Raw genomic sequence first — 26,208 nt, 5'->3', positions numbered from 1 at the left:
GTGAATTCTCAGTGAAGCTGGGAATGAGAGCTGTGTAGAGTGTTTCATTAATGGGTCCCCTAGAAGAAGGGTTTTTGAAACCGTTGCCCTTGTCACATTGGACTGATGGATTACACATCTTGAAGTATAGTTTCAGTGCATCAGCAGACCCTTAATGTTCTTCACAGAGCTGAGGTCGGTCTTCTTTTGCTACTTAAGTCTACTTTGCTTCTTTTTAGTCAGGGCCAGTACCTTTCCTCATGGAGCAAATAGTGACTCATTGGGGCCATTTCCCATCAGGATAATGGCATGAAAGAAGGCTTAAACGCACACACACATATGCTGCAGTCCTAATTGGGGTCAGCCCTCCTGTGCATCTGATTTTTAGAAAGAGAAAAGTTTGGAGCTCCTGTCCCAGGTCTTCCAGTAAGTAATCCTTCACATGTGCTTATATTCACACTGTATCCCTGTGCAAATGTGTGTACGGCTGTCTGAATGCACACTCATTCCAATTTTGGGCCCAGGGACCAGTACCTTAAAACGTCCAGGGTCCAGAGGAATGAGTGCACATGCAGTCGGGAGAACGGCTCAGCTCGTGCGTGCATGCAGAGGGTGCTTGTATCGTGAATATGTGCAAAGGTCTAAATCAGGTGTAGTCAAGCAGTAGCTTGACAGATTATTTTGCTCAGCACACAAGGTTGGTTCTGCGCCCAAGAAACCAAGCTGAGCCCCTAAATTACTGGCATTACCACCAGGGATGGTGGCATGGGAGAAGGCCACGCACTCATTTTATTCCCGTCACCACCACCTAGACCTGTGCAGCTGCCAGCTGAGTCCAAGGCAAGTCCCTGAAGCATTGACAGTGATGCTGGGGCTTTGCTTCCTCCCAGCATGTCTGACAGAGCACAGCCCTCATGCCTCCCACCTGTTGTTTGCCACCTAGGGTTGCCAACCTCCAGGTAATAGCAGAAGATCTGCTATTACAACTGATCTCCAGCTGATAGAGATCAGTCCACCTGGAGAAAATGGCCGCTTTGCAAGATGGGACTCTATGGCATTGAAGTCCCTCCCCTCCTCAAACCCCGCCCTCAGGTTCCACCCCAAAAAACTCCCACCGATGGCGAAGAGGGACCTGGCAACCCTATTGCCACCACACCTGCATCTTCACAGGTAGTCATTGTGAGGGGAAGGATTGGCACCTGGCCCACAAGCATTGCCTACCCCTAGACTAGGTCTTCTCAAAGCCACTCAGTTGGTTCAGTTAGGGATTTGACCCTGGATTCTTACCGCCCACATCCAAATGTTTTATTCTCTTGATTAATCATATAATGTAGGCCTCCAAAACTTCGTTTCTTTCTGTGAGCAAGCCACTTAGCCACATGGCCAAATTGAATCCCAAGAAACCCGCACAATTTGAGCTTTAGACAGTATATACGTCTGGGCTTAATATGCTTTTATTTGTCCACCGAAACAAATGCTGTTCAAGTCAGTGTTGGGTTTTTCCTTTTCCCAGGGCAGCTTTACTTCAGCACTGAGTATACTTCCAGATTTGTCTCTAACACTGAGAGAGAACTGCATTCTATTTATACAGTAAAGGCTTGCTTCCTGAACACATTTATGCTGAAGAAAAATTGGTTAACAGTGTGCAACTAGATGAAAGTGAAGCAATAATATGCAATTTGGCGTGACTAGTGAAACCGGAGGAAGTTTTTAAAAAAGGAAGAAAAGTAGGAGGAAAAATTCTTTACTGTGCTTCAGAATTTCCACAACTGTTTTGATCACTTGTTTTAGTGTGCTTCTGCTACTTCCCGCCGTTGGTGGAGTTCTTCAGCAGGGATTCCAGGTAGGGGATTATGTCTAGGAGTCTGGCCTTAGCTCATTGGAAGGAACATATATGATTTGCGCACTGACAATCCAGAATGCGAACCCCGGCACCTTTAGTGGAGGGATGTCACATAACAGAGCATGGACAGACTTCTGCCCGAGGCCTTAGCGAGCTGCTACCAGGCAAAGTAGAGAGGAATGCGCAAGACAGACCAGTGGTTTTACTCATTACAAGGCAGCTTCTTATATTCTACTTGTTTCTAAAAAGGCTTTTATTTTTGAACAAAAAAAATAAACCAACAAAACCCTTTTATCTTCTCTGGTCCTTCTGTAATCTGTTAGGACCGGACACACAGTGTTGAAGCACGCCATTGTGTCTCAGAGTTTTCTGTGGTTTCATTGCAGTGGCACGCACTGTCACGGGAGGAACAAGCCAAGTACTATGAATTGGCCCGCAAGGAAAGGCAGCTTCACATGCAACTCTATCCAGGCTGGTCTGCAAGAGATAACTATGTGAGTACTCTAGGTCTCTGATGAAAGGATTTGGGTCACACTTCTACAAAATGTTCATTTTGAAACTGGTTCTAGCCTAACAGTCCAGCTTTTGTGCATAACCATTTGGGGGGGGGGGACAGGTCTCACAGGCAGTCTGTAGTCATTGCATACTTGAGTGAGAGATGACAGAGAAAGGATTCACAACTGTTGGGTTGAACAGAAAACAAGACTATAACGAGAAAGCAAAAAGGGCCCTTAAAGACTATTTTAACAGGCTTTGGTGGACTTAGAGCTAATTGAAACAGAAGCAAGTGGTCTTTCGTTCATGAAAGCTCCAGAGTAACCAGTTGGCCGCTGTGCTGGACTAGATGAACCACTGATCTGATCCAGCAGAGTTCTTCGTATGCTCTTAAAGCTCACGTCACAAAATTAGTCTTAAAAGGACCACAGAGAGTGGTTGATGCAACCAGCTAACTCAGCTACCCTCTGCAAGCCCTAGGACCAGGTTGCCAGTCATTGACAACAGAGAAAGCTGCAAATGGTGCTGAGAGGATATCATTGCCAGAACTGTGTTCTTGAGGGCTCTTGTAGGGTTGCTTAGAAGCTTATGCGTGTGCAGTGGCACTTCTGATTCCTCACCACCATGAAGGATCATCTCCCCAAACTGCGTAACAAACCACCTGCCTCTTCCAGTCTCTCCAACCCTACCATTAAGCATTGGATTACAAGACATAGCAGGGGTTCCAGCAATTGTAAAATTATGTTGGGTGCAATCCAAAGAACCTAGGCATACCTGCTAGTTGTATCTATGTTTGCTGTGACACTGGGTGCCTGTGTTTAGTTACAGCTATTTTTGATGATCTGCCAGATTAAAAATTTGGAGAAGGTACAGTAAAAAGAGAAGGTGGATCAACAAAGTGTCCTGATGCACTGTACAAAATGTGTTCGGTATATTTTTATGGGTAATAGTGTCTGCTATCCATGCTTCCTTCTGATTCTTCTTTTCCTACTTCTGTTCCCTTTTCTTGTCGGTTTTCCTCTTCGTTAATTTCTTTTGCTAATCTCGGTATTATTTCTTACGGGCCACCCGCTTAGGAGCTTGATCCTTCCCATTAAAATCTTTAGCTCTTTCTTCCTTTCCTAAATCTTATTCTGAATCTTTCACTCTCTTCTGATACCTGCCCTTCTTGCTGCCAGTCTGCAATGGCTTTTCCCATCCAAAAGAAATCTTCTCTTGACCCTATTTATTTCTACTTTACCATTTTTAAAAAAAGTATTGACTGTCTCGTCCTGAGTCAATGTTTCAGTGTTCCTTTTAATTTCATTCTTGTCATTCCATTGAATCCATGGTTACATTTTTACTTGCTGAATCATGTGGGTAATCTTTTGTAACTGGTTTTACTATGGAACCTTCTAATCTACTATTTACTTTCCTAAGATTTGGTGGAAACCTGCTTTCTTAGTTTCATTCTTTTCTTTTTGAGCATTGCTTTGCCATATCTATTAATGGTAAATGTTTCCCTCTTTCAACTAGAGTTCCCCAAGGCTCTGTCTTGGGCCCTTTTTATCACCTTCGGTCTTATTATTTACCCTTCAGACATTCCATATTACTTCCATGTAGCTGACCTGCAGCTCTTCTAAACCATTTTCTCCCTTTCCTCTTTTAATATTTCAGCTTAACATAAGAAAAGCTCTGCTGGATCAATCAGATCAATGGCCTTTCTCGTCCAGCAGTCTGTTTCACACAGTGGCCAACCGGTTGACATGGAGAGGCAACCAACTGGGCATAGAGATAGATCACGATGAGTAGCCGTGTTAGTCTGTCACTAGCAGTAGAAAACTGGGCATAGAGCCATAGCTGTCCTCTGAGGCTGCCTCCTGGCACTGGGTTTCAAAGGTTTGCTGCCTCTGAATATGGAGGTTTCCTTTAGTCACTACGGCTAGTATCCATTCATGGACCTATCCTCCATGAAACTGCCTAACCCCCTTTTAAAGCCATCCTTGCTTGTGGCCATCACTACGTCCACTGGCAGTGAACTACACCATTTAATTACTCATTGAGTTAAAAAGTAGATCACAATGGGTAGCCGTGTTTGTCGCAGTAGAAAAGAGCAAGAGTCCAGTAGCACCTTACAGACTAACAAAATTTCTGGCAGGGTATGAGCTTTCATGAGTCACAACTCACTTCTTCAGATACAGCTAGAATGTGGGTCCATCCGTCCTTAAGTGGAGAAGAGTGAATTCAGAGTTAACAAGTGTTTCCTTTTGATGGCCCTGAACCTATTGCTCATCAATTTCATTGGGTGTCCTCCAGTGCTAGTATTATGGAGAGGGAGAAGAAGTTCTCTCCATCCACTTTCTCTACCTGCTGCATAATTTTATGAACCTCTATCATGTCCCCCTTAACTTTCCCCCCCTCTAAACAGAACAGTCCCAGATTCTTTAGCCTTTCGTCATAAGATAGGTGCTCCGACTTCTTCGTCATCTTGGCTGTCCTCATCTATACATTTTCCAGCTCGGTCTTGTTGCTTTTTCTGACTGGTCGTTATCTCGATACCTTAAGCTTAAAACGGTACTGTTGGTTTCTCCTACTACTTGTGAGTCTATACCAGTGATGGCGAACCTTTTAGAGACCGAGTGCCCAAACAGCAACCCAAAGCCCACTTATTTATCGCCAAGTGCCAAAACGGCAATTTAACCTGAATACTGAGGTTTTAGTTTAGAAAAAACAACTCATACATTCACATATTTTGCGTTAAAAGAAAAACACAATAACAGAGCTTTCAATGATACAAACAACTTTTTATTGAAAGGTAAAAGTTTGCATTTGGCGTGCATCTCTCCAGGACTCGTCCTCTGATCAGCCACCGGACATTATTGTACATAAGTAAACAATTATACTGTGCCTGAACCTCCTCAAGAAGTGCTTGAAACTGTCGACAATTCAGAGCATGAGCCATGATGTAATTCACCATTTTTGTGACATCTTTGAGGACATCGTCAATTTTTTTGAACAATTAATGTGATTTTTGCTGTTGTGTGCATGCTGATAATTTGTCTACCTTTGGCTCATACTTTGTAAGTTTGAGAGCAACACATGCAGCACTCAGGTCATCTGTTAGCCTGTTTCTGGTGTCAGATTTGATATAATTCAAAGCTGAAACAGCTGCTCACAAGCATAAGATGATTCAAACAAAGTAAGGAAAGCAATCCCAAGTGCTTTCATTGACTTAAAATTATTTGGCAGAGAATTCCACACTTTAAGGATTTCATTTTCAGAACTAACTGTGCTGTCCTTTGGCATCCCTTCTATCTTCTCAAGTGTTTCACGCAGGTCATAGAATTTATTTTTCCAGTTAGAGCTTTCTTGAAATTCTATTAGCTCCATTTCCAGATTTTCTAAATCTAACCAGTGTAGGCAGGAAAGATCAAGTTCTTCAAATTTGGCTTTATCTGGAGAAGTAAGAAAACACAGGGTTGTCTCCATCTTACGGAGCTGTAAAAATTTGTTACTAAAATTCACCTTTGCAGCTGCTACAATGCTAGAAAATTCCTGGTAGATTTCCTGATGGCTTGTAGGATTGTCTGCAAATGTTGTAGAATTTTCTAAATGCTTTTTTAGATGGGCGGGGCCCCAGACAAACTGAAGACCGGCGGGGGCCCCGACAAACAGCTGAGCTGCCCCGCAGCTCAGCTGAGAGGAGGGGCCTGGCAAGGTGCTCGGCCACAGCCTTCCCCGTCCAAACTGAAGATGGGCGGGGCCCGACAAACAGCTGAGCTGCGGCCCCAGCTCAGCTGAGAGAGAGGGAGGGGTTTGCCCCGGTGCAAGGAGAGGGAGGGCACCAGCGCAGGCTTGGGGAGCATGGGCTTGGGGAGAAGGAGCACCGCCCTCAGCGCCCACAACACGGCACAGCCCTAGGCAGATGCGACGGGTCCACGCTTGCCCACAGAGAGGGCTCGGTGTGCTGGCTGCGGCACACGTGCCATAGGTTCGCCAACACGGGTCTATACTTTGTTTATTTTTTTATTTTTTACAGACTTTGGGTAATGCTGCTTTTCTTCTGTCTATCCACATATAAATATTGTAACCTTCTGTTTTTCTTCTATCATTCAAGTCACTGCAGACACTTGCTATTTCTGATTTTCAGATCTCACTAATATGTACCTCTTGATTTCATTTTCTTCCAACTTGATTCCTGTTAATTCTCCCCCACCCCCACCCATTTGTTTCTCTCTCTTTTTCTTATTCTCCTATTCTCAGTTCTGCTGTTTGTTTTTCTCTCCGTTCCAATTTGCCTCTCCTTCATTTCTTTCATTTCTCATCCTCTCTCCTCTCTCCCTGTCAAATTCCAGTTTTGTGTTTCTATGTCTTGTTTTTCTGTCTCTTTGCTCTTGGGCTGCCTCTTATCTATCTTCTCCTTGCTCTCTGTGTTTGACTTCTTGTCATCTCCCTTCTGCCGATACTGTTCTCTTGGTGAGTTCTCGCCTGTTTCTGCCTTGTTGCCCCCAACACCTGCACTTCATCCTTTGAGAGCCAGTGTAGTATAGTGGTTAAGAGCAGCAAACTCGCATCTGGTGAACCAGGTTGGTTTCCCCGCTCTTACACATGAAGCCTGCTGGGTGTCCTTTGGCCAGTCGCAGTTCTTTCAGAACTCTCTCAGTCCCACCTACCTCACAAGGTGCCTGTTGTGGGGAGAGGAAGGGATTGTGATTGTAAGCTGCTTTGAGACTTCTTACGGTAGAGAAAAGTGGGGAAAGAAACCAACTCTTCTTCTCTTTTCTTCCTATATCTAAACAGTGCCTGAAAATTGAGTCTTTAACCTTTGTCTCTCCTCATCCGCCTTCTTGTGTGTCTCTTTCATCGTGATCTTCCTTTCGACTGAAAGTCTGAGCCTGGGATAAGTCTTGGAAGTGAATTATTGTATAATGGCTAGTTGTTGGAAATAAAAGAAGAGCACTCTTATAATGGATTGGCTCCAAAACATTTTCTGCCACGAGCATTTCTGCTGATGAAGGTGGGGGATTTTCACCAATTCTCCCCACTTTTTGCAGACCCCCTCAACTGCATCCAGTGCTGTTCCTGGGGAACCCCTGATCCCAGAGGGCCAGTGTTTCAGGAGGCTGCAGAGAGAGAGAGAGAAGGGAGAGGGAGGTAGGGTTGCCAGGTCCCTCTTTGTCACTGGTGGGGTTTTGGGGGGCAGAGCCTGAGGAGGGCAAAATTTGGAGGGATTTCATGGAGTCCAATTGCCAAAGTGGCCATTTTCTCCAGGTGAACTGATCTCTATTGGCTGGAGATCAGTTGTAATAGTGGGAGATCTCCAGCTAGTACCTGGAGGTTGGCAACCCTAGAGGGAGGGAGGAATGAACAAACAAATGAATGAACTGAAGTTCCATCCTGCAAGTGGAGTGGAACTTGTGTTTCCTCAGACTAACTCCCCAAACTGAAATAAAAATGCAGAAACAGCTATAAGGCTCTCCATAATATACAAACCTTCACTTTCAGCAAGTTAACAACTAGTTTGCTGACTAGAACTAATCTGTTTTCACTAGGGATATTTTTTTTTTAGTTTTGTCCTCCCTATTTATTAGTTTCATGGTAATATCCCCTTTCCTATCATCAAGGAACAATTTCTTCCTTCAGGTTCTCCAAGTGTAAAATAGACCGAAAAACAGCCAGATAATAGGCAGCGGGTTGGTTTCTTTTTAATTTATATGGGCTTAAACTAGATTTGTGGTTATCAGAAGTGAGGCCCTTAAGAGGAATATAAAATGGGGAGAGGGTGTAGGCTTTGCTGATGGGCTCCTTCACAGCTACCACGCCCGCCTTTGTGTTAAGCCTCTTCATTATTAATGCAAATGAGTGTGTTAGAAGTATTCTTTCTGTATTAGCTAGTGCATTATACTCACCTTAGTTGAAGGAGATCACAGACATTACTAGATCCAGTGGGATCACAGCTCCAAATTATATGGTCTCATCTTTGCCTTTTGGTCGATGCTGATCCTTCACTTTACTCGTCCCCAGAGTTGTATTACTAGACACAGCAAGATGGCTGTGTCGCCGCGGCTTCAGTCACCATTGCTAGTAGCCATTGATGAACCTCTCCTCCCTGAATCCATCTAACCCCCTTTTAAAGCTACATATGTTCGTGGCCATCACTTCTTCCACTGGCAGTGAATTCCACTGTTTAATTACTTGTTGAGTAAAGAAGGATTTCCTTTTGTCTGTCCTGGACTTATTTCCCAACGATTTCGTTGTGTGCCCCCGAGTTCTTCTGGGAGAGGGAGAAAAAGCACCCTTTATCCATCCCCCCCCTCCATTATTTTCTCCCTCTATCAACATTTTTCCATTATTTCACAGCATACAGTTTAGGGGCATGGATTCACTGTGACACATGAGGAAGCCACAAGTATAAGTACTGCAAATGACATGCAGAGGCTCGGCTCTCCAGCTGTTCTGTCAATGTTCCTTCCTACATCCATCCATGCCCATCCATGCTACCGCAGACACCACAGCAAACCATCATCTCTAGCATCTGTAGAAGTTATGCCGCTAGGTTCAGCCTGGGATGTTTGCTTTTAGCTTTTTCATCAGTCCTTTGTTTTCTTATAACACGCTTTTTGCACCAAATGGGCCCAGTCCTCCTTCAGAGGAAGAGGCAGTATCTGGGCATTCAGGTGAAACAACCTTCCAGAGGTTCACAGTCCAAAGCAAACAACATTCTGCTTTGCTTCTTTCGCTTGTATTTTTAATTTCTGCCACTGGGGGGGACACTGTAAGCCCAAGCAATTGGAGTCCTAGGCTATTTATGCATGGGAGGTTTTGCCTTGGATTTGCCGCTCTCTAGATGCACATTTTCCCCGTCCGAATTCTCAAAACTCAAAAATAAGTGCCCATGCAGAGTTCTGAGAATTCAAATGGGGAAAATGTGCATCTAGAGAGCGGCAAACCCAAGGCAAAACCTCCCATGCGTAAATAGCCCTAGAGTTTTTAGTGGGATTCTTTTCTACATCAGTCAAATGTGAACAGAGATTCAGTTCCAATGATGATGCAGGGCACTTCTGGCTCCCTGATGAGTGTATTTGAATGGCATCTGTTTTTGCAAATGCATGTTTGTTGCATTTTGAAAGCTGGACTGGGTGGATACATGGCAGGTGAATGCAACAGTCTCTTGACAGGAGCTTTTAAATTTAAAGCAGCTGTGGGAAGTGCTACAAGTTTGAAGGATGGAAAGAAGGGAGAAAGAGCTTGTAAATCCTTTCTTCTCTGCCCATTTGCCTGTTCAAAACTCACACCGGCATATTTTCTCCCATGGGGGAAAAGCAGCTGGGGGGGGGGTGTTTGAGCAAAAAAATGGCCAGTGAGGAAAGGGAAAAGCAGCCACTCCCCATCTTCCATTCCTCTGCTCCATGTGTGGCAGCCTCTTGCAGCTGTTTTTGCTTTCTTTTTAAAGCTGGGAGACTGGAAATGCTGTCCTAAGCAGTTATACCCTTCTAAGCCCGTTTAAGTCAATAGGTTTAAAAGGGTGTAACTCTACTCAGGGCGGCACTGTTACACATGCCTCTGCCTTCGAATTTTAGCTGCGCACCTTCCAAGTCATCACGTCACCACTCAACATCTCAGTGTAACATTGTTCAGGGCCGAATTGGCCATATGAACAATATCATTAAAGTAAAGTAAGTCACCACTCAACCAACACAAGGGCTTTGTAACAGGTAAAGAGGCCCTTGAACGAGTTTCCTATAATACCTGCCTAAATGACGGCCATTGCTTGTTAATCTGCCCTGCTGAGAAGGCTATGGAAATATTGAGAAGCGGCCCGAACCAGGGCCCGTGCCTTGACTGAGTTAGGCCAAGAGCCTGGAAGCGGCTGCTGTGGGACTTTCTCACCGCACCATCCACAGTGAATGCTAAATTCTGTCGCTGAAAGAGGGAGAAGGAATCTAGGTCAGCTTGCTGTCATATGACTTGCCGGGCAGGCAGCACGTTCTCTCTCACAGTCAGGAGCTTTCTACCTTTGGTCTGAATGTGTGTGTGTGTGAAGTGCCGTCGCTTCCGACTCATGGCGACCCTATGAATGAAAGTCCTCCAAAATGTCCTGTCTTTGACAGCCTTGCTCAGATCTTGCAAATTGAAGGCTGTGGCTTCCTTTATTGAGTCAATCCTTCCTTCATTGGTCTGAATACAAGGCATTTAAAAGTTGCAGGTCATCAACAGCAGTCCCCAGAGCAAGGCCAGGTTCCTTCAAGAAGCTCTTGTGTGCTTGTTATTAGAACAATAGGGAATAAAGGGAGCAATTAGGTCTTCTGTGAATGAAGCTAATGGCTGAGGAAAACAGGAGGGAGCGGTCCAGAACAGTGTGAGAAAATGCTGAAATGCAGCCTTAGATGTCTTAACAAAAATTTGCAAAAAGAACTCATTAATTAATAACTGCTGTTTTGCTCCTGGGTTGCTATGGCTACATTTCTCACATGTTGCCTCAGTAGTCCTCTGTTGCTGATCACATGGACATCCTAGAAGACCTTTTTTGTTCACCATTCAAGGCTGATAGATTGCTACCATCAAGACAGATATATTCTACTTTAAAGAAATAAATAAGATCCTGGAACAAGTGGTGGCTGTTCAGAAACAATACAAAAACATCATTCCCCAGTGCTCATTATACATTGATGATTGGCTGTTGCAGGGGGTGGACAATAGAGGAACAATTTTCAGAAGAATTTCAGTGTTTTATGGAGACAAATCAACCTGTCTGAATGTGTGCTAATCCCTGCTGGGAAACCAATAGGGATTCACTGGTCAAGATCCACTAGGAAGTTCTCCTGCACAAGCTCCATTGAAATGGGTGGGAGCTGTGCAAGACCACACTAAGGACACATGCCTGGATCCTACAGTCTTTCAGCTGATGGCCCCAGGTCTTCCCAGCTCTCCCTTCCCTCAGCAGCCATTTCCAACCCTGGGAGAGGCAGAAGGGAGTGATCGTGCCTCCTCCCATCTCCCCACTCCAGCCTCCCAATCTGCATGTCTGTTTCTCCATGCAGGTCCTGTGACCCCCACGAATAAAAATCTGGGGGTTAGAAATGGCTGCTGAGGGATGGAGAGCCAACAAGAGCAGGGATCCAACCCACTGTCCTGTAAATCCCATTGAAATCAGTTGGACATACTTCAGAAGAAACATGCATAACGTTGGGCTGTATGAGTGGAACCTAACGCATGATGACTAGAATCTAACTCCTGTGGAATTAACTGGGACTTGCTTCTGATTAAGGCTGGAAGGAGATGAACCGTTTCACATTGAGACTCCATGGGTTATCAGGTTGTAAGAGGACAAATGTCAGAATTTGTCATTTCTAAATAATCTTATTGCAGTCAAAATATTTAAGGGATAGTGCAGGCCCACTGTGAATCCAGTGAGTGTGGGGGTGGGCGTGAATCATTTTCTACAGTCTCCCAACAAGGTGTCAGACTAACTGTTTTGTAGTATCCATTCAGTTGCCAACTCACCTTGTTTCAAGGAACAGGTTTTATTTGCAATAATTGCCCTTTATCCTGGAACATCACATCTCTGTCAACCATCACCGAGATCCCTAATTTCAAGATACTCCATGCCATTCTCCCTGGGTAGGCAACTGTCTATATGGCTGCAGAGCTTTCCACACTTTTTTTGAAAATGGATAGTGAAAAATGCTTGCTGACCACTGCAGTTCTTTCAGAAAGCCTCTGTACTGGAATGTTATCCCCCGATCGCACACTTGTTTCTGAATCCACACGACTGAAGAAAGTACGGCAAGTCCAATGGCCATGCGAAGGAGCAACTTTGATGGTTAGCCAGAAATTAAATTCTGAATATGTTTGAAGTGCCAAAACACTTTTTTCAAAATGTCTTTTCATTTCCGTAGTTTATATTAAAAGTCTGCTGTGAAATGATGCTATTCTAAATCAGACAGGCAGAGATCCTGAAGCAACTGAAACTGTTATTTGAGCGGCCAGGACATTTGTTGGAATGTTAGAGAATCCTAGCCTTTTAATTCTGTAGGAAATGTTGAAAGCCTGTATGTTAAATAGATTCCAGTGGAAGCCAATGTACAAGTAGTGTGTAGCTTATAAAACTTAGGGCTTACTTCTATGATATGCAGGGTTCATAGTTCCCATTTGAATGATCCTTAATCCCTGTACTGCAGTGTTTGCCGTGCTCAGGTGTTATGGCCTCCCTTCTAGCACAGGTGCAGAAGAGTCTGATACCTGGGCTAACAACCCTTTGGAAAAGGTACTGGGCCAGATGGAGCCCTGCATAGTGAGATGCTTTTTGAACACTCTCCCAGACTAGCCTGATCTTGAAAGCTCTTGGAAGCTAAGCAGGGTCAGCCCTGGTTAGTACTTGGATGGGAGACCACCAAGGAAGTCCATGGTCACTACGCAGAGGCAGGCAATGGCAAACCACCTCTGTAGGTCTCTTGCCTTGAAAACCCAAGTTGGCTGTGACTTGATGGCACTTTCCACTACCACCATCTTATATAAAGTGGCCCGTAGCACATAGAAGCCTGAATGCTGGCGAAAGGGTTTGGCAATGTCCAGGCTGCTGGCAAGAAATAGTGGTCACTTCCTACAGCTGCTAAAAGGGGAAAAGCTGAACGTGGAGGGGAGGTTAAGAGAGCTAAAAGGCTGGGATGGACCAAAGTTGATAGTTGTAGAACATTATCAGAGGTCCTTTATGCATGGGTACTTTCACTCACGTTCGCCCCCGGACTGTCTCGGCTGTTCCTTGGAGTTACGCATGAGTTTTCCGTGCATTAGAGATGACCTTGTGGCCAGCCCTCACAAATTCGAGTCTTCCCATTCCTGTGAAATCCCGATTCTTTGGTCTACTCTGAGATCAGTCCAGGTGAAATCGTTTTCATCTCCCTGCGTAAAGCAAAGCACAAGACAGGGGAGCTGGGGGAGGGGTGACATTTTCTCACAGTGAGCAGAACAGCCAATTACAAAGCAGAGTTTCAAGGAATGGGGACACAAATGCTTCCTGATTTTTTTCTCCCACCCAGTTTGTCTCACATAGGAAAGGGTTTTGAAATAACACTTGGGTTCCTCCCCCCCCTTCCTTTTAAAGAGCTTGGTTTTTTAAAATGTTTTTTTAAAACACCACTTGGGTTTCGGCCGGGGGGAGAGGGGAACTGGATGTTTTTCTCACAGTAAGCACTACAACCAATTACAAAGCAGCGTTTTCAAGGGGCTCAGACTCAGACACTCCAGAATTGAGCTAGGTGACTTTGTTTGTGCATAGCAATTTTTGGATTCACATTACAACAGTATGGGTCGAGCAAGCATCAAACCCAAGGTAAAACTCCTAATCACAAACAACCAGAGAGAGTGCTTAAAGGAACACTTGGGTGATGAGGGCTGAACAGATATTGAAGAGGCCAGGGAAAAAGAAGTGAGCTGAATGCCATAACTGCTTGGAAGTAACTGGCAGAGGGGTGGGTTCTTCTAAGTAAGTGGGAGATGTGAGCTAGTGACCCAGTAGGAATGACTATTCTGTTTTGAGAGGCTGATGTGTCTGGGTTTTTTAAACATATGTGACTCCAAATATTACAAACCGAAACCATTTGTAAGTTATACCCCTCTTCCCAGGCTCTCTTGTCCAAAACAGCCACTGCAGTTTTGTGGATCGTGATAGTAACAATTTCAGGTTTTGCTTCCGTGGCATGCAACTTGTGTCAATCAGTGAACTGTAATCGGTTCCCTTCTCGCTAGGGTTTTTTTTCTGCATACTTCCTGATTGTACTGATTTGGTGCATTTTCCATGTCCGTCGCAGCTGCTCTTTAACGCTTTACTCCTTGCTCTTCAGTCTTCAGGCTCTGCATCCCGCGATCACACAAAGTATAACTCAGGGCCCCTGGAATTCAGCAGCACTTCGGGGCCAGTTTCTGCGGCAAGGGTAAGAGAATTCTGCAGCGAATGTCATTTTGCATTACGGCAGTGAGAGTCTGTAACCATCTGCCACTCTTGCATCCACCTAACCCAGCGTTGGCTGCAGAATTCCAGGAGCCCTGAGCTTTTCCATGGCCATAGAATTGCTCATTGGCTATGGAATTTGTTTGATTTGAGGGGACGATCAATGGGATGCGTGTTGTTTCTAGAGGTGGATCACCTGCATATCTATGGAAATGTGTGGAAGCTAGATGCCGGCACTTTCCTTTCCAGACTCCTGGGTCATTAATTAATATCTGGTTGAAATTCCAGTATTGGCTATCACAAATTGCATCGTTCCTCCACTTTGTTTCCCGTTGCATTTGGCTCCGGTGACTTATAAACAAATGGGTGCCATTTTGAATCCCAGGCAGCCCAGGAATATGCTTGCTAACAGTAGCTGCCTTGTTTTCATTGACTTGGGAAGCGTTGTTTGCAAAATATGTATTTATTTAAATATTTATATCCTGCCTTTCCTCATGGTGCAAAGCGGCTTACACGTCACAATTAAAACATTACATTTTAAAGCCAATAAAATAAAGCCCCAAATAACCCCCTGTCCCCGTGTCACAAAAAAACAAAGAAACAGAGAATGAGCAGGGTGAGGATTGAAGCTCAATGGCAAACCATCTGGTTTTGCGTACAGAAGGTCCCAGGTTCAATTCCTGGCATCTCCAGTTAAAAGGATCGAGTAGTAGTAGGTGATGTGAAAGACCTCTGTCTGGGACCCCAGAGAACTACTGCCAGTCAGAGTAGAAAGTACTGACCTGGATAGGCTTGACAGTCAGACTCCGTATAAGGTAGCTTTGTGGGTTCCATGGGTACAGTGGGAGGTGTGGCTTTCCAAATGTACAGTGAGAAGGATAAGTCTATTCCAGTGACACCTCATGTTGGCATTCCATATGCCATCTAACATTCCTGATGAATGTCAGATGAAGGAGAACCAATTTAAATGCATTCAGCTCTCCCAGTAGCCAGCACCCTCTGACAAAAAGACAGTGACTGAAAGGCTGCACCCATCATTTTATTTTTCTTAGTGTACAAAGGATGGATTATAATGTTGCCATGATGGAAACTGTACACTACTAGTTTGGTTGTTTGTTGTACTGCTATAATTTTAATCACCTGAGGAGGACCCTGCTGGATCAGACTCATTCTGTTTCCACTAGAGGCTAGGCAGACGTTTCCAGAAAGCCACGAGCAAGGGATGAAGGCAATGGCCATTCCCTGTTGCTTGTCCCCAGCATCTGGCCATGATCATGGGTTATGAATGTGGATATGCGATCAGAGAGGGGGGAGGGGAGGGAGAGAGATGAAAATTACCACAATTACGTGGGCCAGAACTGTGTCATAGCTTTTACTAGTGACAGAAAGACAAGATGGGCACTTTGGTGTTCATGATCTGTAGTGGTAGCTGGTATCTCCTCCCAAGCAGCCGTCCTCCTTCTTGAATGCCTCCTGTGCCAGTCCCACACTATACTTACATGGAAGAGCCTCCATGTTTTTCTCGTCTGCTAGCTAAAAAAGGGAGGAAAGCACCAGAAGCTCTCCAAAGCTCCTGACGCTCAAAGTGTGTCACAGGATCTTTGTTTCCCAAGAGTTGCTTTTTCTTTCTTAACGTTATTTGACTCACCAGTCCCCAGGGAGGATAGTCCCTGGGAAAATGGAGGCTAATGTTGGCTCCTTCCTCAGTCTTAGACCATTAATGCCTGCCCTCTTGAGGAAGCAGCAATGATGAGAAATGGAAGTCCCACTTTGGACTCTCCCTCAGCTGATGAACTGTAGCCCTGTTCTTTTCTCATGAATCCAGCAGCGATAAAAATGAGACTTTGTTTGGCTCTTCCTTTGCTTTCGACTGATACTGCCTTCTTAAGCTTGCATGCTAGTAGTGGAACCACAAGGTCTGCATGGCTTTAGAACTGGCTGCCGCTTCTAGGCACAGTGGGGCCATATGGATGTGACGTGGACAGGAAGAGGGCCCCATAGCCTTCCCGTGTTCTGCCAGTTTTCCCCTCCAGCTCCCCACTGTTGGCAGTTTTTCCACCCAATCCAGGGTTGGCAGAAGGTAGCTGGTAAGACGGAACTGTGGGAGTAAAATAGCAAGCAGGGGGAGGGGTAATTGCCCTCCTGCCTCCAAGGTTCGACATTGCAAATTAAGAACATAAGAACATAAGAAAGGCTATGCTGGATCAGACCAAGGTCCATCAAGTCCAGCAGTGGCCAACCAGGTGCCTCCAGGAAGCCCACAAACAAGACGACTGCAGCAGCATTATCCTGCTTGTGTTCCATAGCAACAATATAATAGACATGCTCCTCTGATCCTGTCTCTGATTTGCACAGGTGAAGCAGCAGCTGGGGAACTGGTACAGAAGCAGCTTTGGGTGGAATTAAGGAATCAAAAACTCTTTGCGTGTGGCAAGTCAGTATGTGAGAGAAGCTATTAAGCCTTTCTCCCTTTCACGCTAGCTATCCCTGTGCCAGAATTTAGAGGGGGCATTCAAATACGCAAACTCCACTACCATTCTAGAGTAACACGTTCATGAGGTTATGATCCGGTACTCTTTCTGGATGTTTGGAACTGGCTTGACGGTGCTGGATGGAGAGGCAGCCCAGCTGCATGGGATGACTTGCCCCAACCAATGAGGCACAATTTCCCTGGCTTGTACTAAAAAAAAACCCTCAAACTACATTACAGCACCTTTCAGTTTTACAGACATTCCCAAAACAACCACACTCAGGGCTGTGTCACAGTTCAGACAGAGCGCTTGTTTGTTAGTAACAACCTCTGACACTGTGCGTTAATTGTGGTGTGGGTACAGCTTCTCTCAGGGCAATCTGAATCAATGCTATGCAGAGATGGGTGTAGAGAATGACAAGTGGGACTTGAAATTGCCTGCTTTGATCTGGGAAGTGGTCTTTCTGTGCCTCCAGCATATTTAAATGCTGTTTCATGGGAAGACCCTTTTCTCCTTTACATTCTCAATCGCATCTTTGGAAGCTGAGGCCTGCCATTACAAGGCCCCCTGGGACAATGCTTAAGGCTTGGCTGTCCAAATCTGCTCATAGAGGTGCATGTTCCAGATTGAAGAAATATGCCTTTTTTTAGGTTTTGTGTTGTTGTTGTTGTTTTAAAAAAACCCTCTACATTCCAATAAGTCTTCTATAAATTATCGGTCACCAAAGGTAATTCTTAATCTTTACCTTCCATTCCATACGTTGTTCCAGATACTGGTTCACCATCCCTTCCCGCCTTCCCCCTTTGAAACATATTTTCAGAAAACCTGACAGTGTTTTGGTCTGAGAGGGTGCTGCCACTGTGCCGCCTAATGACTGAGAAGGGAATGACTTACCTGAGGGTAATCCCCGTTGAACCCAGCAGCATTAATTAACTTAATATACCAGTATTTGTATCCTGCAAATGTTCAGGGGTTTGCCCCATTTTTTGCTGGGAAAGAGGTCTTCATGCTTACACAGAACACTTGTCTTTGTGCATCTGCAGTTAGTTGATTGTACAAACTGGATTCTGGGTCCCAATCCAGCCCTCTGCACCATGGTGACATCAGGCCATATGTCTTCCCCCGTGGGCCACTTAGGGCATGTGTGTGCGCGCATGCCATCAAGTCACAGCTGACTTCTAGCGACCCAGTAGGGTTTTCAAGGCAAGAGACATTTGGAGGTGGTTTGCCATTGCCTGCCTCCGCATCATGACCCCGGTATTCCTTGGAAGTCTCCCATCTCAATTACTTGCCAGGGTCGAGGCTGAGAGTATGTGACCGGCCCAAGGTCACCCAGCAAGCTTCCATGGCAGAGTGGAGATTTGATCCTGAGTTTCCCAGATCCTAGTCCAACACCTTAACCACTACACCAAGCTGGCTCTCACTTGGAGAATTTACTAGACACACACAGAAAAGCATTTTGAGATACAAAATGGTTCACGCCCATTGAAAATATGGGTGAAGATCTCAGTACATGATGTATATAAAATTCAAGCATAAGTACCAACTTAGGTGGGTTATTTCTGATACCAAAGGGCTTTTCAGGAGATCAGTGGGTTCTGAGGTGCTGCATGTATGTTCCTCTTTTCAGCCACCACCATGATGCGATAGCAGAAGTCATGGGGACCTGGGAAGTGAGTGAAGAGGGGCATGGGGAGTGATAGGCTAGGTTTGCATGACGCCAGTGAGATCTCTAGCTGCCTGCATGTTTTCTTTATGCTGCTCAGGTGTCTTTTCTCTTTTTGTCTTCCATTGATATATGCAATCTGTATGTGGGAAATATTCATTTCAACCTTAGCATTGAAGCATATAAAAGTGAAGATGTTTGAGATGGCCATGAACAAATAGCTAACAGTCCTCTCGTGCATCTGTAAAAATGTGCCTAGGTGAAGCCTCTAATTATGTGGCAAAGGTGTGTGGTAGGGGAGGTGCAGGTATATACTGAAATTACCTGTTCCTCCTTTTACAATGCGAGACTTCCAGGATCTCCCCTCCGAAACTGACCAGACTGTTGCTTCTCACATAGCAGGTCTGGAATCACCTGTCATTTGAAAAGGCTTGTGGGATGGTCAGCAAGCTGCTGCGGTGGGAGTTGGATGGAATGTTGCAGGAAAGGCTAAAAGAGGGTTACTTCTGGATCATAGGTTGGAACTAACAACTCAGTCTACCTCAATGCTTAGACCAAAGCATTCTGGGAACTGCTGACCTAGCCGTTGTGCTGGGATCAGCAAGTGATGGGCCCTGGGCCAGGTTTGCCCTTGTGGGGAAAGGGTTTCATCTGACCCTCCACTTCTCCACAGCAGAGGCCAGCAAGGACAGTAGACAAACACCCATAGCAACTAAACAACTATTTCTGGTATTCTGTCTTCAGGGTTGTCCTCAGAGTGGCAAAACCAAGTCATGTGTTCATCTTATGATTTGTGTTTCTCTTTCTTTCTAATCCTAGGGGAAAAAGAAAAGGCGAACAAGAGAAAAGCAGCAAGACTCCAATTCAGGTAAATCCACTGGTGCAAAATTCAGCACCTTATCGGGTACCTGTCAGTTTGCTTATATTGGTAGTGGATTAGTTGAGGCAGCCAAACAATAGCTGTAATCTTCCTTTAGGAGTTGCATCCGGGGCTTAATGTGACTGGGACAATCCCTGTCTCCGCTAATGCTACCTCTGTTTCATCTACCGACAGGTTACTCTCTGTGCTATAAATTCTAATCTGTGTTTCGTGTCACACGAGACAAAGCATCTGTTTCTTCTAGCTTTGCCACTCTCTGCAACTGTTTTTTCTGTCTGCTCTTCTATTATATTATCAACAGACCAGTTAAGAAACAACGTAGGTCATACCTAGCTGCATTTTTAATAAACCAAGTCCACTCCTCTCACCTTCAATATCTACTGTACATATGGCTTAGTTTCCTGATTGCCTGCTTCTTTACAAAGACGCAGAAAGCAAAAGTTGCATTTCCTCCCCATCCCATCCTTTGTTGCAAGCACAGTGGCACTTCATTTGTCATGGGGAGGAAAAAGCAATCCCAAATTGCTCATTACATTCAGGATCCCTGTTTGCCTGGAGTGAAAATTAAGTGGAACTCATAGTCAGAAACTTCCTGTCGTAAGCTGCAGTCCTCAAGTCGTATGTGTCTTTTCTCTGAAGTCAGTCCCATGGAATTCAGTGGCGTTTATCCCCAAGGAAACACATGAGGATTGCAGCTCTAGCCTTGCACATCTTCCTTGGCGTCCAAGGGAAAGCAAGCTTATTGCAGATGTAATATTTCCCTTTGGGGGGTCTTGAGACCCACTCTGTAGCCCTGTCGCTATCATTAGCCACTAATTTCTTCCGTTCCAAACAGTCTGTTTAATGTGATCCCACATTTCTTTAGATGTAGCAGCCATTTTTTAAAAACTGTGCTTGCATCTGAAAGGTGTCACTAAGAAACATGGCGATCACCAAATGAGCAAGCAATTGGTTGAAAAAGCAGGGGCTGATGACAGGCCCATGTGTCTAGAGACACAATAGAGAGAGGGGAAGAGGCTGAGGTATTGCAGACTCTTGCAAATGGCACAATGGGTACGATCCAGCCTTGCCGGATACTTACTGGGTATAGGGGCCAATAGTAGTATTGTTTACCTGAAACCCATTTCTTCATTTTTTTTTAAAGTCTCATTCATAAGAATTTGGTTGTTAGGAGGACTTTTAGCCCCTACTGCACAGGTAGGGACCACTTTATGAAGCAAGGACTGGCTCTCTAGTTCAGGAGCATTTCAGAGATAACCCAAACCAGGCATTCCTTTATGATGAAATTGACTTTGCTGGTGACTTTGGGGGCTTTTTCTCAAACGTCAGAGAGAAGGAACGTAGTTGAGGCAAAAGATCAACTCCAATGAGAAGGAACAACAGATCTAAAACACTAGGAAACTGAGGTTGCTGCCCCAACCTCAGCCTTCCCTGCCATGCTGGGAGAGATCCTTGTGGTGTTTGCCTAACACATGCTTTGTTCCAGGGGAGACGCCGCCCAGCGGAAGAACTGGGTTTTATTTGGCCTGTCTAGTTTTGTCTCCAGCAGCTCAATTGATGTTGCATCTTTTCTTCTTCCTCCTGCTCTTGCTGCTGTTTGTGCCCCTGCCTTGCCCATTCTCCGCCACGCATGCTCCTTGTTCAGATCCTGCCTCTCCTAAGAAATGCAGAGCTCGCTTTGGCCTCAACCAACAAATGGACTGGTGCGGCCCATGCAGGTGTGTATCAGAAACCTTTGCTTTCCAGGCTTGTTCCTCAACATACGGGTCACTCTTCTCTGTGTGCAGTTACTTTTCATGCTCCATTCTCTACAGCTGCCCTTCTTCCTAACACTACTAGCTGCATTCCCTCAGGTTTGCTCTTTATGGCCTGCCTCCATTTTTTATCAGCCTCACCTGATTATGAATGTATCTTCTAAGTGCTTTATACTTCCAAGGTTGAAAGGAGTATCCATAGCTTGTCCAAAATCTGTAGACAGTGAGGTCAAGAAATGTTTTGAATATTACTTTAAAGGTAAAGGAAGTCCCCTGTGCAAGCACCGGGTCGTTACTGACCCATGGGGGGACGTCACATCCCGATGTTTACTAGGCAACTGTGGATGCACATTAGATGTATTCACTGTAATTCAGTTGGAAAATAGCCTGAAAATTAACCAGAATCTTTATCTTGGGAGTGTACAACTGTAGGCCCTGGGGCCAACTCCATAAGTGCAACATGGTCGACTCGTTGAAAATCCAAAGCCAAGGGGGGGGGGGTTGACCTTTTTGGAACAGGACAGCCAAGGTCTGAACTCATTGCCAAAGTGGCCCTTTGGGAAGACTATTTGCTAGTCAGGGACATGGGCACTGGCAAGGACTAAGAGTGTTACCTAATCACTAGCTATGAAGCTTATTTTTCTTGCAGACAGCTGGCACGGAGTTGTATAGAACACTGTGGAGCTGAGTATCCCTGGCGATGAGTTTCTTAAATTTCTTGCTGTGCCAGCAATTGAATCAGTCTGTAGTAGAACATAATGAAAGATTTCCATACTTCGACACAGAACAAATGTCTTAGGGCGTTTCCATGCAATCCTGTTGGGGAGGTTTTTGTGTCCAAATAAATGTATAATCAGGCATTGGTGTCTCCTTTGCAGCACATGATCCATGTGGCTTTCCTCAAGCTTGGCCTTTTATTCTAGGGATTCTTCTGCCATAGAAAATGCCGTAATTTCCCTACACGCATACACACAGTTTTTGCATCTATGCATAGGATAATAATACTTATACTAATATACTTATTAGGATAGCTGAACAGCATGTGGCTCTGAAGGTGTCATGCATACCACTTGCAATAAGGAGTCATGACAGGCGGCAGCAGGTGGAAGAAGGGACTTAACCTTGGGACTAGGGGTGTGCATGTCAGATTAACCAAAGGGGGATTACCAGTAAGGGGAAAGGTGGCAATAAAGGGAGCCGAATAAGCAAATCCCGAATAATGCCAGATTTTTTTTAGGCATTATTCGGGCCACTTTGGCCCCACCACCATTTTTCTCCTCCCTCCCCCCTCCCTTACTTACCTGCCTCTGAATCAATTCCACACCACCCAGATTCTCCAGGCTCTCGAGAATCCAGGCAATGTGGAATTGATTTAGACCTGGCTTCCTGTTCTGGCTACAGGCGGGCGCAGTGGAGTCCCCTGCACTCACTTGCAGCCAGAATGACAAAGCTCCCTCCTTTCTCTCTGTGCTGTCAGCGTGAAGAAAAAGGGGGCAGGCTTCTTATTCTGGTGGGCAGGCAGGAGTCCAGCGCGTGCCGCTTCTCTGGACTCCAGAGAAGCAGTGCAGGCTGGATTGCAGTCAGATCTGCCCCCCCACCTCTGGCTTCTCTAGAAGCTCAGCGGGTTGGATCTAACAGATTCGGGGTTTTTCTGGTATTTTTCAGGTTTGGGTTTATCAAACCCAATTTTTAAAATTCCGGGTTTTCCAGATGGAGGATGGAAATAACTGTTCTTCACCCTTCTTCTTAATAAAGCAATAAGCTATGCATTGCAGTTCTGAAGAGGGGGAACCCGCAGCCTTCAGACCTGCCTGGTGTATGTGAATCACAGGGCAGCTGAAAAGTTGATCATGCTTAGGTGGGGTGAAGCTCTTAAAGGACTTTCCTGCTTGCTTTTCCCATGGACAGATGCTCTTGCTTTTTATTTTGCCCTGTTTGGAGCTTGAGACTAGTCTGTGCTTCTCCACGTCCAGAATCTTTGCTGGCTACTCACTGCTCTCTCTCTCTTGTGCTACAGTATTTCATATAATTAATTTATCTATTTAAAAAGAAACAACAGCATAGTTATTATTCTATCACAGAAAGGAAAGAGGAAGGACTATCTCCTCTCAGCATGGTGGCTTCTTCTCACATCCCGGGGGGGTGGGAAATAGTCTCTATATCAGGAATGGCAGAAGTATTCTGTAAATGATAACGTCATGGGAGCCCATTTTTATTGATTACGTGGGAAATCCCTCATTTTAAGAATAACTGTATTTCAAATTTGGGGTAACAGGGCTGTAACCTGTGCCCTGCTCGGTGCCCCGTCAGTCATTATTTGAACCCAATGCTTATCCAAAATGTTGATCCCCACTTTTTTTTTTTAAAGTGAAGGATTGCAAGCTTGTTCTTATAAACAGGCATAAACACACATGTAGGATGTATGCAGGTTCACTGTAACACATGCAGAGAGCTCCCACTTGGCAAACATTAGGTAGGAAAACGGATTGTCTAAATCTACCGTACTCTCTGAGGAAGGAAAGACTGTGATCTAATTTTCATTATTGGTCATTTAAACTATTTGTCCTAGATTTATCTGAAGTAACTAGAGAAGTCAAGGAACTAGAGTGGGCTTCTGTCTGTCTTCCTCTCAGCAACGAGGCATTTGTCCAATAGGCATTTTGCAATTTTTAGTACTGATTAGTACTAGCGGCTGATAAGGGTTTACACTAACACTGTGCTTTTGGCCCATGCCGGACTAAAACTGCTGGAATGATCCTTAGCGCTTAACATGCTTGCTTACTTATGTCCTTCTTTTCTACAAGGGCTATCTATTAGTCAATGATTTTCAGCTTCAAGTAGTAATAGGCAGCTGTTTCAAATTCATATGGCTTCCCATGCCAAGAAATCAACCCTGATACTTTCCAATCCACAAGCTTGAACAGATGGGAAATACTGAAGTCCAAAGTTTGGCGCTTGCACCATTTTGGGGGCCCGCCGAAGAAACAAATGCCATGTTGGTTAAAATCCTATTAGGAAACTTGGCTGTCGTACAAACTCGTCCCTTCCCTACACTTCACAGAAAGCAGTTAGAATTCACATAGATGTTTATGAACTCTGTCGGAGTCATACAAATCGGCTACAGCTGTCCCCATACACCATTCTGAATACAGACAAATGAGAAGGGGCTGAGATGACAGGCTTTAACCATATCCTCCTGTTGGGCGCTGTGGCTCAAGACAGGCACCACGTGAGCTGTGCTGACATATCTGGTTGCAAATGGGGTTGAGTGCCTCAAGTTCGTATGGCAGATTAGGGAGCTTTAAGTAATATGACAGAAGTGGTTGGGGAGGGGGACTTTGTACTCACCACAGAGAAACCACCCGCACCCTGCCAGCTCCCATTTCCATTTCCTGCCTTCAGATCTGTGCACATTCCATATGGCCAGGAAAATCTCATGTGCAGTAGCTGCTTCTATGAGAAATGCACTCACACAACACTCCAGTCCACTTCCTTGTGTGAAGGCCACAAGTGGGAAGGCTTTCGGTTCCTTCGCTGCCAGCTGGACACGTTAGGAAGCCCATTTTTAATTTTAGAGATCTTTTCCCAAAGATATATTTATCCGTCAGCCAGACTGTTCTGGATGCTGGATGTGTGTTCTATGAACTTGGGCAGTTCATGAGAGGGGGCACTGGGTGTGTGTGGGGGAGGTAGTTGTGAGTTTCCTGCATTGTGCAGGGGGTTGGACTAGATGACCCTGGTGGTCCCTTCCAACTCTATGATTCTATACCCCTTGAAAAGTACCCCTTTGTTTCTGTAAACAATGCTTCTGTCATTGCCAAGACAACCTCTATCCTTGTAATTTTGAGAAATGGTAAAGAAAATGTATGGGCCATTTTTTGGCAGTAGGATATTTATAAAGTAAATATTTATAGAATATATAGAATCAATATCTGCATCACAGAAAAGTGATGTGAATGTTTATTTTGACATGTAGACTATCACTTGTAAAAGCACAGCCCAAGATTCCATCATACTGCCGCCACACAGGTTTGGCTGGGAAGCTAATGTGCAGGGCATTGCTTGAAATTGTTCATTCATGAGAAAGTAAACACAATGATAACCATGTAGGAATAAATGTGTGCATTAGTTCAGTGGAGGGAAAGCTTTAAGTATATCAGTCCTTCTCCATGAAGGCCCAACTTTCCTTATACGAGGATCTATCTAATGATTTGCTGCCTTTACTAATCAAAATCCAAAATATTAAACACTTTGGATCTCCTGCCACACATTAATATCACAGGTCATTTGATTCAAGTACTATGCACTTACACTGCCACCCACTGGAACGAGCTAGAAAGAGCAAGGGATTTTAAATGGGAAGGGGAAGGGTAACTCTGCAGAACAAAAAATAATCAGGAATCTTGGGCACCTTGTAGACTAGCAAAATTTTATTCTGGAATAAGTCTTTGTGGACTAGAACACTTCAGACAGCCCAATAGTACTATGGGGAGGAGAAGAAACCATAGAATCAAGAGCAAACAGGGTTTGTTTTGGGGGGGTTGGCTCTGTGCTCACTGGGGTCCCAAGACATCTGTAATGAATGCTATATTGCTTTCCTTTTAAAGAATATGACCCTGTAAATTCACCCTTTATCTACAGATAACTCTCTTCACTGTTCTTAGGAGGAAAAAGAAGTGCATTCGGTACCTACAAGGAGAAGGACGCTGTGCCAGCCCAGTTTCTTCCGATGGAAGTGCTATAGACTCCCCTTCCTCCCCTCTGGATGTGCTCCAGTGCATATCCTCCGCTTTGACTTCCAACAAGCTTGCTGCCCCTGCTGATCGCGTACCACAAAACCAAGCCAGTCTTTTCCCTTTGCCCGCACATCTCAAAACTGCAGCGAGCGCACCCGGATTCTCTTCCAAATGCTCAGAGACGCCTTGCCTGTCCGTAGCGCCCTGTGAACCTTCTGCGCACAACATAGTATCAATAGGAACGTAATGCGGCGGCAGCCGCCAGCAACTTCATCGGGCACTTTGGTCTTAATGAGAGGTTTTTTGCTACCTATGGAAGCCGCCCAAAGGCAACCCCAGGCTTCCCGTCAGGCCATCAAATGGTGTTCTATAAGTCAGGTAAAAGCTGTGTCAGTACCTCAGTAATTGGAGAAGACTAGAGCACTGAACATGCATTTTTATCTAGGTCATGACCG

General features: G+C 45.0%; 1 protein-coding gene across 1 annotated transcript in view; it reads left to right on the top strand.

Annotated features, from left to right (window-relative positions):
- TCF7 (transcription factor 7) overlaps positions 1–26,000 on the top strand; it is a 142,772-nt gene extending 116,772 nt beyond the window's left edge. The window contains exons 9-13 of the mRNA XM_056851698.1: positions 2,209–2,316; positions 14,140–14,229; positions 19,203–19,251; positions 20,909–20,981; positions 25,682–26,000. Coding sequence (XP_056707676.1) covers positions 2,209–2,316; positions 14,140–14,229; positions 19,203–19,251; positions 20,909–20,981; positions 25,682–26,000 — 639 coding nt within the window. The remainder of the gene's footprint in view (positions 1–2,208; positions 2,317–14,139; positions 14,230–19,202; positions 19,252–20,908; positions 20,982–25,681) is intronic.
- Positions 26,001–26,208: the final 208 nt, after the last annotated feature.

Source organism: Euleptes europaea, chromosome 1, assembly GCF_029931775.1.
Source record: "Euleptes europaea isolate rEulEur1 chromosome 1, rEulEur1.hap1, whole genome shotgun sequence".
NCBI lineage: Eukaryota > Metazoa > Chordata > Lepidosauria > Squamata > Sphaerodactylidae > Euleptes > Euleptes europaea.
The sequence above is the reverse complement of the archived record's forward strand: the minus strand, read 5'-3'. Positions and strand labels throughout refer to the sequence as shown.